A 15,617-nucleotide genomic window follows, 5' to 3' on the forward strand; every position below is an offset into this window, starting at 1 on the left:
CTTTGAGTACCTCTATCGCTTCTCCCTTCTATTCCAGTCTCGTATTGTTCGTGGAAAGAAAGATTGTCGGTATGCCTCCGTGTGGGCTCTAATCTCTCTGATTTTATCCTCATGGTCTCTTCGCGAGATATACGTAGGAGGGAGCAATATACTGCTTGACTCTTCGGTGAAGGTATGTTCTCGAAACTTCAACTAAAGCCTGTACCGTACTGAGCGTCTCTCCTGCAGAGTCTTCCACTGCGGTTTATCTATCATCTCTGTAACGCTTTCGCGATTTCTAAATGATCCTGTAAGTAAGCGTGCTGCTCTCCGTTGGATCTTCTCTATCTCTTCTATCAACCCTATCTGGTACGGATACCACACTGCTGAGCAGTATTCAAGCAGTGGGCGAACAAGCGTACTGTAACCTACTTCCTTTGTTTTCCGATTGCATTTCCTTAGGATTCTTCCAACGAATCTCAGTCTGGCATCTGGTTTACCGACGATCAACTTTATATGATCATTCCATTTTAAATCACTCCTAATGCCTACTCCCAGATAATTTATGGAATTAACTGCTTCCAGTCGCCGACCTGCTATATTGTAGCTAAATGATAAAGGATCTATCTTTCTACGTATTCGCAGCCCATTACACTTGTCTACATTGAGATTCAATTGCCATTCCCTGCACTATGCGTCAATTCGTTGCAAATCCTCCTGCATTTCAGTACAATTTTCCATTGTTACAACCTCTCGATACACTACAGCATCGTCCGCAAAAAGCCTCAGTGAACTTCGGATGTTATCCACAAGGTCATTTGTGTATATTACGAATAACAACGGTCCTACGACACTCCCCTGCGGCACACCTGAAATCACTTCGCAAGATTTCTCTCCATTGAGAATGACATGCTGCGTTCTGTTATCTAGGAACTCTTCAATCCAATCACACAATTGGTCTGATAGTTCATATGCTCTTACTTTGTTCATTAAACGACTGTGGGGAACTGTATCGAACGCCTTGCGGAAGTCAAGAAACACGGCATCTACCTGTGAACCCGTGTCTATGGCCCTCTGAGTCTCGTGGACGAATAGCGCGAGCTGAGTTTCACACGATCGTCTTTTTCGAAACCCCTGCTGATTCCTACAGAGTAAATTTCTAGTTTCCAGAAAAGTCATTATACTCGAACATAATACGTGTCCCGAAACTCTACAACTGATCGACGTCAGAGATATAGGTCTATAGTTCTGAACATCTGTTCGACGTCCCTTCTTAAAAACGCGGATGATCTGTGCCATTTTCCAATCCTTTGGAACGGTACGCTCTTCTAGAGACCTACGGTACACCGCTGCAAGAAGGGGTGCAAGTTCCTTCGCGTACTCTGTGTAAAATCCAACTGGTATCCCATCAGGTCCAGAGGCCTTTCCTTTTTTGAGCGATTTTAATTGTTTCTTTAACCCTCTGTCGTCTATTTCGATATCTGTCATTTTGTCATCTGTGTGACAATCTAGAGAGGGAACTACAGTGCAGTCTTCCTCTGTGAAACAGCTTTGGAAAAAGACATTTAGTAGTTCGGCCTTCAGTCTGTCATCCTCTGTTTCAGTACCATTTTGGTCACAGAGTGTCTGCACATTTTGTTTTGATCCACCTACCGCTTTGACGTAAGACCAAAATTTCTTAGGATTTTCTGCCAAGGCAGTACACAAACTTTACTTTCGAATTCATTGAACCTCTCTCGCATAGCCCTCCTCACACTACATTTCGCTTCGTGTAATTTTCGATTGTCTGCAAGTACTGAAACCTCATTAGGTACTCAGACAGCGCACAGGATAAGGTTATGATTCTGGATGGGCCCGTAAACTGTTACTGTGAGTTGCACAATCAAACACACAACTTTATTTTTCGAAGGACCACTTATTTACACATTGCTTTTCAAGATCACAAATTGACAATACTGCTGAAGGCCTAGTTAAAGAAAACTTGAGATGCTTTCTGTACTGAAGTCCCAAACCACACCATAAACAAGAACGGCTGAAGGGCTGGCTTATAAATCAAAGCAATTAAAAATAGAAGGTAAAATTTTAGTGGATGAAGACCTACACTACACGTCTGAAGGACAACTATAATAATTAATAAACAATTTTTTCTAACCAAGAAATTTGTTTTTCATCTTACAACAGAACAGCCGAAAGCCTAATTTAAGAAATATTAATTTATTGCACGGCTGAATGCCACAAACAAATTTTAAACAACGGCTGAAAGCCTGAACAACAAATCAGACAAACAATTTAAAATAAACCCCTTGCTTCTTATAAAAAAAATTCCTTTAAAGAATACACCCGGCTAAGGGCCTTATCAAAAGGGGTTCACATAAATCCTCGGCTGAAGGCCACACATAACACATAGGAACAACTAACGGCTTAGGGCCTGGATTACAAAAAAATTCAGATAGAACAAATTTTAAGGAAAAAATATTTTTTTAATGAAATCAATCTCCAAAATTTTAATTTAACATGGCTGAAGGCCTTTACGTATAATTTAAAAAGAACTGATGTAATACACGGCCGAAGGGCTCCCACAATACTTCAAACGAAAATGAAAATCACATTCTAAAACAAACAGAACAAGTGGTGTTCAGAAATACTCCAAGGGTAGTCCTAAGAAGGTAGCTCAAACGTAAGGTGAGGTGAGACAGCCTGCCAAGAGTTGAAGTTAAATAATCGGATGGCAACCGAAACTAGGGATGGCCCAAGGACCGACCAACAATTTAACCAATTCGTTTTCTTCCGCCCAACGGCACAACGATGGGAAATATCGGTCGAGGACGAGGATACGAACAGCACTACGTCTTCAGAAAATGGCGTCTAAAAACAGCCAAGGGAACAATAACCACTCTAAGCAAAGTATAAACCAAACAACGCAAAAGGTTGTTGAACTATACGCTGTGCCGGACAGCATCAACACGACGAGGAAAGGCACACTGCCGGAAAACTACGCTCACGACCAGGGCAGGTAACTGGAGGCGTTAACAGCCAAGGGCAGAAAATACCACTGGTGCACTTCACTGGCAAGTAACAGTCAATTTAATATTTAATCACAATGTAGGAAAACGACTGCAAGATTTCGCCAACTCCAACACATCACACGTTGCTGCTAGCTCGAACGGCCCAAGGAGCAACACCCCGCAAATGAATGAAGAGATGTCACAATAGTTGAGGTTTCATAAAAGGTTAACTGTTCACTCAACTTCAGAGTCCAGGTTCGGTGGGCAACGAACTTTGTCGCTCTCGCAGCTAGGACGTCACGACCCGACAGCGCGTGCACACCGTCAGTGGTCCTGGCCTGGTCCTCGCGCCGCACAGACTTCCTCGCTGCTCTGTCCTAAACGAGTGACTATCGCACACACCACCACCATCCGTAAATACTAGCGGCCACACCAAAGATAGTACGACAGTACTAGTATCGATAAGCGCTCCTGCTGCCGCTCAAGGAGGCAAGTCAGCAATTTCGTTACACCATTAAGTAAGGAAGAAACAAGACGCCACTCGATGTGACAAAATGCCAAAGATCGAACGGCATGAACGCGAGCCACACGCAGCTCAACTATTGCAACCTACATTTTTTCTGAATCTGCTTAGCGTATTCATCTCTTGGTCTACCTCTACAATTTTTACCCTCCATGATACCCTTGAATACTAAATTGGTGATCGCTTGATGCCTCAGAATGTGTGCTACCAACTGATCCCCTCTTTTAGTCAGGCTGTGCCACCGTTTCCTCTTCTCCCCAATTCTATTCAGTATCTCATCATTACTTACGTGATCTACCCATCTAATCTTCAGTATTCTTCTGTGGCACCACATTTCGAAAGTTTCTATTCTCTTCTTGTCTAAATTATTTATCGTGCGTGCTTCACTTCCATAAATGGCTACACTCAATACAAATACTTTCAGAAACGACTTCCTGACACTTAAATCTATACTCGATGTTAAAAACTTTCTCTTCTTCAGAAGCACTTCCCTTGCCATAGCCAGTCTACATTTTATATCCTCTCTACTTCGACAATCATCAGTTACTTTACTCCCCAAACAGCAAAACTCATCTACTACTTTAAGTGCCTCATTTCCTAATCCAATCCCCTCTGCATCACCTGAATTCATTCGACTACCTTCCATTGTCTCCGTTTTACTTTTGTTGATGATCATGATATATCTTCCTTTCAAGACACTGTCCATTCCGTTCAACTGCTGTTCCAGGTCCTTTGCTGTCTCTGACAGAATTACAATGTCATCGGCAAACCTCCAAATTTTAATTTCTTCTCCATGGATTTTAATTCCTACACCAAATTTTTCTTTTGTTTCCTTTAGTGCTTGCTCAATATACAGATTGAATAACATCAGGGATAAGGTACATCCCTGTCTCACTCCCGTCCCAACCACTGCTTCCCTTTCATTCCCCTCGACTCTTATAAGTGCCATCTGGTTTCTGTACAAATTGTAAATAGCCTTTCGCTTCCTGTATTTTACCCCTGCCACCTTTAGAATTTGAAAGAGAGTATTCCAGTCAACATCGTCAAAAGCTTTCTCTAAGTCTGCAAATGCTACAAACGTAGCTTTGCTTTTCCTTAATCTAGTTTCTAAGATAAGTCGTAGGGTCAGTATTGCCTCACGTGTTCCAACATTTCTACGGAGTCTAAACTGATCTTCCCCGAGTTCGGCTTCTACCAGTTTTTCCCTTCGTCTGTAAAGAATTTGTGTTAGTATTCTGCAGCCGTGACTTATTAAACAGATTTTTTTGTATCTCCATCCTTTTAGCAGAAGGTCTCTGGGACGACAGCCGTTTACTATCGTGCCAAAAAATTAAAACACCTACAGTCGTCCTTATGATTTTATTTTAATTCGTCGCTTCCAGTTTTAATGCTTCATTGCGTCATCTTCCGGCTGTTTTTGGTGCGGTACAGGTTGATATGAACCCCATGCATAACCCATCAGTTGCCAGCATTACTGGATACGCAGATAATGTGTCAGCACTCCAACGATCAACTGCAGTCCAAATTCGCCAATGCCACAAAAAAAAAGCGATTTTGTAAAAGCTGAGAAATCGTGAAACACAAATGTACAACTATGCATTTTTCATCTCCAACCCCCGCTAACAACGCAGGAAAAAGCAGTGGACTTTAAGTCAAAATGTAATTTATATCACAGCCATTTATACTTAGGTATTAAAAACTGCAACCTAATATGAAAGAAATAGTGTAAGTTTCTCTACATTGTAAAAAATCTGCAATAGAAATTAAAAAGTATTTTGACACTGTGACACAAAGTATGTAGCACACCAGTAACATAAAACTCAAAATAAAACAAGTGTAAATATTTAAGGTACAGATGGTTCTTTCATTACTTCCCGTCGATGCAAAATGAAAGGCTGCATGTTGAAAAGTATGTTGACAAGAAACACAGCAATTGAAAATAAAGATTCATTTATCAGTCTGTATCAATTACAAAAAGCAATTTCTGAAATAGAATATGTTTCATTGCTTCACATTTAACTTACATAAATACAACAGAACAGATTGACATATTGAGTTCTGTTTATGTAACTGGAGTGTTCAACTGCAAAATTAATTACAAAGATTTTACTGTTTTTGTTGGGTACTCTCTGAAATTTTGTCCTATTAACTTTTCTTACAGCAGTTATCGGAAAATATGTTGACACCAACCCAAACAACCCCTTTCATTATTGTCTGAGATGAACGTCCATTGGAGCAAATTCTATCAAATAACACAATAAGAGTTTCTTTGATAGCAGCAAGTGATACTGCATATGGAGTAGCGTATTGATTGCTGCGGGAGAGAATATATCATTCATGATCTTCAAGCAGTTTACGTATGACAATATAAGTGTAAAAAATAACGTTCAAAACAATACCTGATGGATATTTTATTCCTCGCTAGTCAAGTCGTTTCATTAAACTAAACTGTTCATTCATTAGCAACTCTTTCTCAATAACAGTTTCATGAAGGCACAATAGTCTGCAATGAAATTGAAGGATGCTATAAATATCTTTCAGTGAAACAATGTCTACCTAATTTACATTAACTTCTGTGTGTTATATGGCAGTTTTTTTCGAAACTGTTCAGTAATCTGTTTAATAATCCAATATCCAGAAATGACTAGTAAACTGAAAAAATTAATGCTATCTGAAAACTACAGCATAATAACAAATGTCAATGACTGCAACTCTCATTAGCTTTATCTTTTTTTCCTTTGATGGGTGAAGGATTCTTATAATGTGCTGCAGCGTGGGGCTTTTAGCTGGCTGGCAAAGGCGAAAGTCATCGCATTTGTCACCACGTGGGTCGTGAAAATGTTACTGCTGAAACTCAAAGTCTCGACCGGGAACTCATTGGGAAAAGCGCTCTGCTGGCCAAGTACAACAGAAATGATGGGCAAGAGCAGCCCAGTCCGTTATAAAGTTTCATTGTGTATGAAGCACAGAGAATGGCTTTTAACAAAACAAAATGTGAAAGACAGGAGAAAACATGACACTTGTAGCGTGGGACACAGCTGTTAGGCACAGACCACCTGGAGTTTTTGTTAAAAATTTAGAAATGAGATACCTGAATGGGGCATAGCAATTATTTTGGTAGTGGGAGAGAGTTCACTTGTGTGTGTACATGCACCCCTCCTCATTGGCTGTAACTAGAAATCTGATACATAGTGGGGGACATTTTTGGCCCTCTACCACGCTCCAAGGAGGAAATGTACTTAACCACAGCAGAATCCGTAAGAGTAGGGAATTTGTTAGCATGTTTGTTAAATTACCATTAGTCGGGACTCATAAGATCTGTAGCAATTGGCAGTCAAGATTCCACTACTGGCAGAACCAACTAAATTTTGCAGAGGAGAGTAAGAAGCACTGTTTCTCTGGGCATCATAACAAGCACGTCCCTTTACGGCAGCATAGCGAGCATTTGCTCCAGGGCTTTATAGAGAAGACCTCTCCACAGGCCTTGACACAGTATGCTTCATCTTAGAGCTGCAGAGCGAGATGTCTCCACCGTAGAGCGGAACTCAGTTGCTGGGGCTGAACTTGGAACTCTCAGCCATTACTGCAGCCATCCACTTTTCTCATACGTCACTAGAGTGGACTGTGGGCTGTATTCACATTCACAGAGACGATTTATCATGCATCGAGGTTTCGTTTTACTGATCTGACGTCAAAGCACCCAGTATGTGCTTAGGCGACAGTACTGACGTTTGTTCATGCCTTCCTGCGAGTTTTCCTTGACACATTAAGTTATTCCGCAATCATTCGTCATAACTGCGAACACAGCTTTATAGTGTTCCCATTATTATGCACCCACCTATGCCAAGGTTGTCAAAAATGTTTCCAGTCCCTTGCTCCACTGATAATTGATTGTATTCTAGGCTCAGTGGATAAAACATTTTTGGTATCTTTTAGTAGTAAATGAGACTGTTACAGTAAACCTTAGTTTCTTTTCATTGTCTGATGCAGCTCATTATAGATATGCCTGTGTGAGGTGTGGTACCCATATTTCCATGCATAATTGGACTGCCCCTAATAATCTGATCAAATAAGCAGTTATGCATGTGCGACTTTGTTACTTTTAATTTGCTTAGTCTTATAGAGAGTTATCTGTCACTGTAAGTCACTGGGGATAGATTCTGTAGTTTCTCACTGGTATGGTAAATGTTCCACTGACACCTCACATATGTCTAAAATGTCTAGCCCTCGAACTCTGAAAAAATTAAATTTTGAATGGGAACTCTGAAAAAATTAAATTTTGAATGGTCCCTAATGTGACATTCCCATAAGAAGAAGAATTTGGAAGCAGAGGCATTACACTTTGAATATGAAGTTTATTTCCTGCTTCATAAATCTGTGTACCGAAATGTTATATTGTAATCGCCTAACAGTCGGTATTTGCCAAAGCGCCACTTGAGCACATCTGTTTGAAGTTTGGATTTCAATAAGTGCACCACAACTTGCTCTTCAGTGCAATAACGATGACTTTCTATAACAGCATATGTTGTGTGCCAAAAGGCATAAAATTTGTCTCTTGTAAGAAATCCACTTGACATACCTTTAGGTTTCCACACATCAAGCCAGTATACATCTTGCAAAAATTGCATACAAACACTTTCAGTTGTCAAAGAATCCATATATGCATCCTGATTGTGTTTCCTCTTAAACACTGATTTCACATTCACCACCTCAAATCATTTTGTTGTTATTCTAATATACTCAGCCATTAATGATATATGTTGCCAACTGAATTTACAACTATCTACTTCGAGGACATCTGAAATATGTCGATTAAATATCCGCAACTCAAGTTTCATGCTCTGTTTCTCTAATGATGTAGGACAAGAGTAAGTATATTTTAAACATGACTGTGCTTCAGCAATAGTGCACGTAGAAACCCGGTTGATTGGAAATAACCGCCAACCAGTTGCAGAATTAAACGTTTGCTTGAAAGTTGCCTCAAGTCACTAGCCTTGTATGTGACATTGTAAACGTCTGCTGGAGCCAATACTACAATTGTTTTATTTTATGTTTTATGACAAAGCCCTTCAGTATTGGATTACTACCTTCAGATATGTTTTTTAACTGCTAATGTTTCTGGGTGAGATTCACATTGACCTAGGCAAGAGCCTTATGGATTCGACATCTGGTTATGTGAATGTATGATTTTATGAGTCCATTTTCCTTCTGAAGAAGACGAATTTATATTACTCAAATCCATGGCAAAGGATTAATAAACCTTTAATTTGTAACTGGGTGACCGTTATTTACAATCCTGTCAAATGGTTCAAATGGCTCGGAGCACTATGGGACATAACTTCTGAGGTCATCAGTCACCTAGAACTTAGAACTACTAAACCTAAGGACATCACACACATCCATGCCCGAGGCAGGATTCGAACCTGCGACCGTAGCGGTCGCGGTTCCCGACTGTAGAGCCTATAATCCTGTCAAGTCTCATAAAGCTCTTTTAATGTTTTAAAAGAAGCTACTGAAAATTTATTTTGTTCCAGTTTCTCTCTGGCTGGAAAATTAGGATAGAACATATCTATATCTTCATTTTCCTGATTCAGCCAAATATTTCTTATACATTTCAAGATGTAGCCTGGATTGGTTAGTAATAAAAGTGGATGATCAGGTTACATGGATGTTTAAAAGCGATATTAATATCTTTGCCCACAGAAAACACTCAAATTATTTTCCTATTAATCTTGTTGCCATTTGCAACACAAAAAAGTCTACAGCTAATAAGTTCAAGGCCACCTATTATGGCTAATAGCACACCATGTAATAACTGAACAGAAATGGTCTCAATTCTGCAGCATAAACACAAATGCTGGATTTGCATGTTCTGATTTACACGACACGCCCAATATGCTACCAGCTCTGTATTCCAAATAAGAATAGATGAATTTGATTAACATTCAAAACAACATTAACATTATTGATATTCAAATACTGAAATTTCGGTTTTTTGTAAGATTATAAGTTACTTCCCCAAACTTTTCATGTGACGGGTTTACATTATATATGCCGCAGATTCTGTGTAGAGCACTTGGCTGTAGCACTTTCATTAATGCCTGTTATATACAAACTTACAAGCATGAGAACACATGAAAACACCATTAATATAGAACCAAACTTATGGTTAATTTTTTTGATATTTATAAGTCTTTTTGTTCAGATATAAAGTCCAACGTGTCCTTCTCACACTCCTCTATTTAATCTTCCAACACTCCTAAGCTCTCTGTCCCTGTCTCTTCCATATTCTCTATGCAACTTCCTGAGCATCCAGAATTTGTGTCTGAAGCCTCTTGCAATCTGCTCACAGTTTCATGGATGTTATTTACTGCTTGGGGAAAAGATCTTTTTTCTAATAGCTTAAGTTGCAAATTTTTGTTGAGTAATGGTATATTTAAACCTGCATCTGCAACAATAGAATAGGTAATCAATGACTTTGGGTTTCTTGTGATCTTCAAAAAATACCAAACTCACTCTTTCTTTCACTTAAATTCAACGTGCAGAGCAATTTCACTAACTTGGCATGCAATAGAAGCTCTCCTAAAAAACTGAAGCTGAAAGTATCACAATTTTTTTTAGTAAATAAATTGTGTTATAATGCTTCTACTAACTGTTCATCTTCACGTCCCAACTTTTTCTCCTCTGGCACGTCACGTCTCCTCTCCTTTTTTTGAGTTGTATGAAGGACACTTTTGGAACAGGAATGGAACTGCACCTGGCTTCAGACGTGATCTTTGGAGGGGCACTTGATAACTGACCTACCCATATATCCCAGATTTGTGTTTCCTAAATTACACCATCCTTTGGAAAGTGTCCATTACATACTGGTAAATAAAAATCAATAAATACTAGTAACTGCATGACCAGGTAGTTTAAGCAGGGTATTAATACTTCTTGACAGATTTAACAGACCACTGTAAGAAATACCCATGAATGACCACGTGGTCCTTTCTACGTAATGTCTGTGATTGTGTAATCGCTCTACTTATATAAAATTACTGTGGAGATGTAAAAACACAACAAGACTCTCAGCACAGAGGCAAGGATACATACTCAAATGTGAAACATGAGGAAGGGGCAGCTACGCCATGCATTAATGCAGCATGGCAATAAAGTCAACAGAATAACTGAAAACAGGTGGAAGAGGAAAGAAGACAACTTGTCCCATAGTAAATTATAGGCATTTAGTATTGTAAGATGCCAAAATATTATACATTAGTGACAGGAAGTGCAAAATGGCTAAGCAGGGATGGCTAGAGGACAAATGTAAGGATGTAGGGGCTTATCTCACTAGGGGTAAGATAGATACTGCCTACAGGAAAATTAAAGAGACCTTTGGAGAAAAGAGAGCCACTTGTATAAATATCAAGAGCTCAGATGGAAACCCAGTTCTAAGCAAAGAAGGGAAAGCAGGAATCCGGAAGGAGTATGTAGAGGGTCTATACAAGGGCGATGTACTTGAAGGCAATATAATGGAAATGGAAGACGATGTAGATGAAGATGAAATGGGAGATATGATACTGCGTGAAGAGTTTGACAGAGCACTGAAAGACCTAAGTCGAAACAAAGCCCCGGGAGTAGACAATATTCTATTAGAACTACTGACAGCCTTGGGAGAGCCAGTCCTGACAAAACAGTACCATCTGGTGTGCAAGATGTATGGGACAGGCGAAATACCCTCAGACTTCAAGAAGAATATAATAATTCCAATCCCAAAGGCAACAGGTGTTGACAGATGTGAAAATTACCGAACTGTCACTTTAATAAGCCACGGCTGCAAAATACTAACGCGAATTCTTTACAGACGAATGGAAAAACTGGTAGAAGCCGACCTCGGGGAAGATCAGTTTGGATTCCGTAGAAATATGGAAACACGTGAGCAATACTGACCCTACGACTTATCTTCGAAAATAGATTAAGGAAAGGCAAACCTACATTTCTAGCATTTGTGGACTTAGAGAAAGCTTTTGACAATGCTGACTGGAATACTCTCTTTCAAATTCTGAAGGTGGCAGGGGTAAACTACAGGGAGCGAAAGGCTATTTACAATTTGTACAGAAACCAGATGGCAGTTATAAGAGTCGAGGGACATGAAAGGGAAGCAGTGGTTGGGAAGGGAGTGAGAGACGGTTGTAGCCTCTCCCCGATGTTATTCAATCTGTATATTGAGCAAGCAGTAAGGAAAACAAAAGAAAAATTCGGAGTAGGTATTAACATCCATGGAGAAGAAATAAAAACTTTGAGGTTTGCCGATGACTTTGTAATTCTGTCAAAGGCAGTAAAGGACTTGGAAGAGCAGTTGAACAGAATGGACAGTGTCTTGAAAGGAGGATATAACATGAACATCAACAAAAGCAAAACGAGGATAATGGAATGTAGTCGAATTAAGTCGGGTGATGCTGAGGGAATTAGATTAGGAAATGAGACACTTAAAGTAGTAAGGGAGTTTTGCTATTTGGGGAGCAAAATAACTGATGGTGGGCGAAGTAGAGAAGATATAAAATGTAGACTGTCAATGGCAAGAAAAAGGGTTTCTGAAGAAGAGAAATTTGTTAACATCGAGTGTAGATTTAAGTATCAGGAAGTCGTTACTGAAAGTATTTGTATGGAGTGTAGCCATGTATGGAAGTGAAACATGGACAATTAATAGTTTGGACAAGAAGAGAATAGAAGCTTTCGAAATGTGGTGCTACAGAAGAATGCTGAAGATTAGATGGGTAGATCACATAACTAATGAGGAGGTATTGAATAGAATTGGGGAGAAGAGGAGTTTGTGGCACAACTTGACAAGAAGAAGGGACCGGTTGGTAGGACATGTTCTGAGGCATCAACGGATCACTAATTTAGCATTGGAGGGCAGCATGGAGCGTAAAAATCGTAGAGGGAGACCAAGAGATGAATACATTAAGCAGATTCAGAAGGATGTAGGTTGCAGTAAGTACTGGCAGATGAAGAAGCTTGCACAGGATAGGGTAGCATGGAGAGCTGCATCAAACGAGTCTCAAGAGTGAAGACCACAACAACAGCAACCTGTTTCAGCGGTACATTACGCCATCTTCAGCCCCCTGACTGACGAGTAGGAAGATTCCCACCTTTTGTACAGCCGGAATAGGATCCAGCATACAGTCACTGCTTTTGTAGACTTCTTTTTTAACAAAGCGATCCCTCTGACTATCATTTGATCACTGATGAGTGATGATCGAAGTGATCGTTTTGTTAAAAAGAAGTCTATCGGTGCCAGGGTTTGTATGCTGGGCCTATTTTGACTGTACACGAGGTGGAATTCATCGTACACGTTGGTCATGTGGGCTGAAAATGACGTAAAGTAGCGCTGAAACTGGTAGCACAAATAAAATAAAATTGGAAATTTAGATGGCTGAATCTGTTTCAGTTTGACAGGTGAGCAGAAGGTTGGTGACTTTGTTAGATCCAGTCATCTGCGAGGGTTTTAGATGACTTATAGCTTCTTCAACTTTGTCTGGTGTTACTAGCTGGAAACGCCGCAGGACATTTTCGTAGTCTTTCCCCATTCGACTCTGCTCCGCTTATTACTCTTTCCTTACGGCGCCCTACCGCGCCAAGTGCTCGATAACGCCACAAGGGGGAATTCAGTGTCACGATGGGCAGTGGTCATAACGTTTGACTCATCACTGTACACTACTGGCCATTAAAATTGCTACACCAAGAAGAAATGCAGATGATAAGCGGGTATTCATTCCACAAATATATTATACTGGAACTGACATGTGATTACATTTTCACGCATTTTGCGTGCATATATCCTGAGAAATCAGTACCCAGAACAACCACCTCTGGCCGCAATAACGGCCTTGATACGCCTCGGCATTGAGTCAAACAGAGCGTGGATGGCGTGTACAGGTACAGCTGCCCATGCAGCTTCAACACGATACCACAGTTCATCAAGAGTAGTGACTGGCGTTTTGTGACGAGCCAGTTGCTCGGCCACCATTGACAAGACGTCTTCAATTGGTGAGACATCTGGAGAATGTGCTGGCCAGGGCAGCATCCGAACATTTTCTGTATCCAGAAAGGACCTTCAACATGCGGTCGTGCATTATCCTGCTGAAATGAAGGGTTTCGCAGGGATCGAATGAAGGGTAAAGTCACGGGTCGTAACACATCTGAAATGTAACATCCACTGTTCAAAGTGCCGTCAATGCGAACAAGAGGTGGCCGAGACGTGGCACCCCATACCATCACGCCGAGTGATACGCCAGTATGGCGATGACGAATACACGCTTCCAATGTGCGTTCACCGCGATGTCGCCATACATGGATGCGACCATCATGATGCTGTAAACAGAACCTGGATTCATCCGAAAAAGTGACGTTTCGCCATTCGTGCACCCAGGTTCGTCGTTGAGTACACCGTCGCAGGCGCTCCTGTCTGTGATGCAACGTCAAGGATAACCGCAGCCATGGTCTCCGAACTGATAGTCCATGCTGCTGCTGCAAACGTCGTGCATATGGTTGTTGTCTTGCAAACGTCCCCATCTGTTGACTCAGGGATCGAGACGTGGCTGCACAATCCGTTACAGCCATGCGTATAAGATGCCTGTCACCTCGACTGCTAGTGTTACGAGGCCGTTGGGATCCAGAACGGCGTTCCGTATTACCCTCCTGAACCCACCGATTCCATATTCTGCTAACAATCATTGGATCTCGACCAACGCGAGCAGCGTTGTCGCGATACGATAAACCGCAATCGCGATAGGCTGGAATCCGACCTTTATCAAAGTCGGAAATGTGATGGTACGCATTTCTCCTTACACGAGGCATCACAACAACGTTTCACCAGGCAACGCCGGTCATGTGCTGTTTGTGTATGAGAAATCGGTTGGAAACTTTCCTCATGTCAGCACGTTGTACGTGGCGCCACCGGCGCCAACCTTGTGTGAATGCTCTGGAAAGCTAAACATTTGCATATCACAGCATTTTCTTCCTGTCGGTGAAATTTCGCGTTTGTAGCACGTCATCTTCGTTGTGTAGCAATTTTAATGGCCAGTAGTGTATAACTGTTTTGTAAGGCTAACACATTGTGGTGTAAAAATACTTCTCATATGGGAATTTTGTGCTGAATGTTACTTGAATTTTTTTATTTTTCCACAGGTTCGGTACTCTCAGCTAGCGGGCGCTATGAGCAGCGTGACTGGCGGTCCGATTGCCCCCTGACGTCACCACCTTCCGCGTGAGCCTCCCTTCGCTTTTCGCCGCATCACTTGTTGTGAACTCTGCGTTGTAATTCCAACTCTATCAGCGTGTCCAGCGTTTTTTTTTTATCTGAAATGCTTAAAATACTCCCCACCGCATGGAAGAAGAGGGATAATCGTGTTCCATATTCTGACTGGCTGTGCTACCGATCGTCCTGAAACACTTTCTAGAACATGTTTCTCAATCAAAGCATATAACGAGGACGTGCTTCATGTGAAACCTCTGAGTGTCCCTTGGCCAACACTTATTGGAACTGGTGTCCTACACTGACAGATTTTACTCTTGAATCCTGAGTGCTCATTAATTTTCGGAAGAAATAATGGAAAACAAAAGTGTGGAAAAAAATGAATGAACTGGAGTCAGTACTAAATAAATATACAGTGGTCTTTTTTTCCTTTCTTTTTTTTAAGCTTGGTACACACCTAGCGACAAAGTCGCGCGACATTGTATACGAACAGTCCCATTGCATTATACCGTGACAGTCCCCATACAAATCAGCGCGTTCGCATCTTTGGAGTAGTTACGCATTAAGTCATGGGCAAATGTTGAAAGAAATGGTTTACAACTGTGATCAAGCGACAAAGATCAGATAAACATCAACAATGACAGTAGAAAATGAGATATTATAACATTAGGTATCAATATGCAGATGAGAAAGTATTAATTTAGTGAATGTGTATACATTCATCTTTTAGTCTAAATTAGAAATACTACTTATGTATGTATGCATGTACAAGTAATATTTCTCAATATACTACAGGTACTGTGCTGTATAAATTGTGGAATAACATGAAATGTACTTAATATTTAAGGAATGTTCCACCAGTAGGTGGAGG

At 40.7% G+C, this 15,617-nt stretch overlaps 1 protein-coding gene across 1 annotated transcript in view; it reads left to right on the forward strand.

Moving 5' to 3' along the window:
- LOC124711777 (chondroadherin-like protein) overlaps nt 1–15,172 on the forward strand; it is a 183,735-nt gene extending 168,563 nt beyond the window's left edge. Inside the window, exon 8 of the mRNA XM_047241993.1 lies at nt 14,680–15,172. Within this exon, the coding sequence (XP_047097949.1) occupies nt 14,680–14,698 (19 nt within the window). The 3' untranslated portion in view covers nt 14,699–15,172. The remainder of the gene's footprint in view (nt 1–14,679) is intronic.
- The last annotated feature ends 445 nt before the right edge of the window (nt 15,173–15,617 follow it).

This window comes from Schistocerca piceifrons, chromosome 8 (genome assembly GCF_021461385.2).
Source record: "Schistocerca piceifrons isolate TAMUIC-IGC-003096 chromosome 8, iqSchPice1.1, whole genome shotgun sequence".
Lineage (NCBI taxonomy): Eukaryota > Metazoa > Arthropoda > Insecta > Orthoptera > Acrididae > Schistocerca > Schistocerca piceifrons.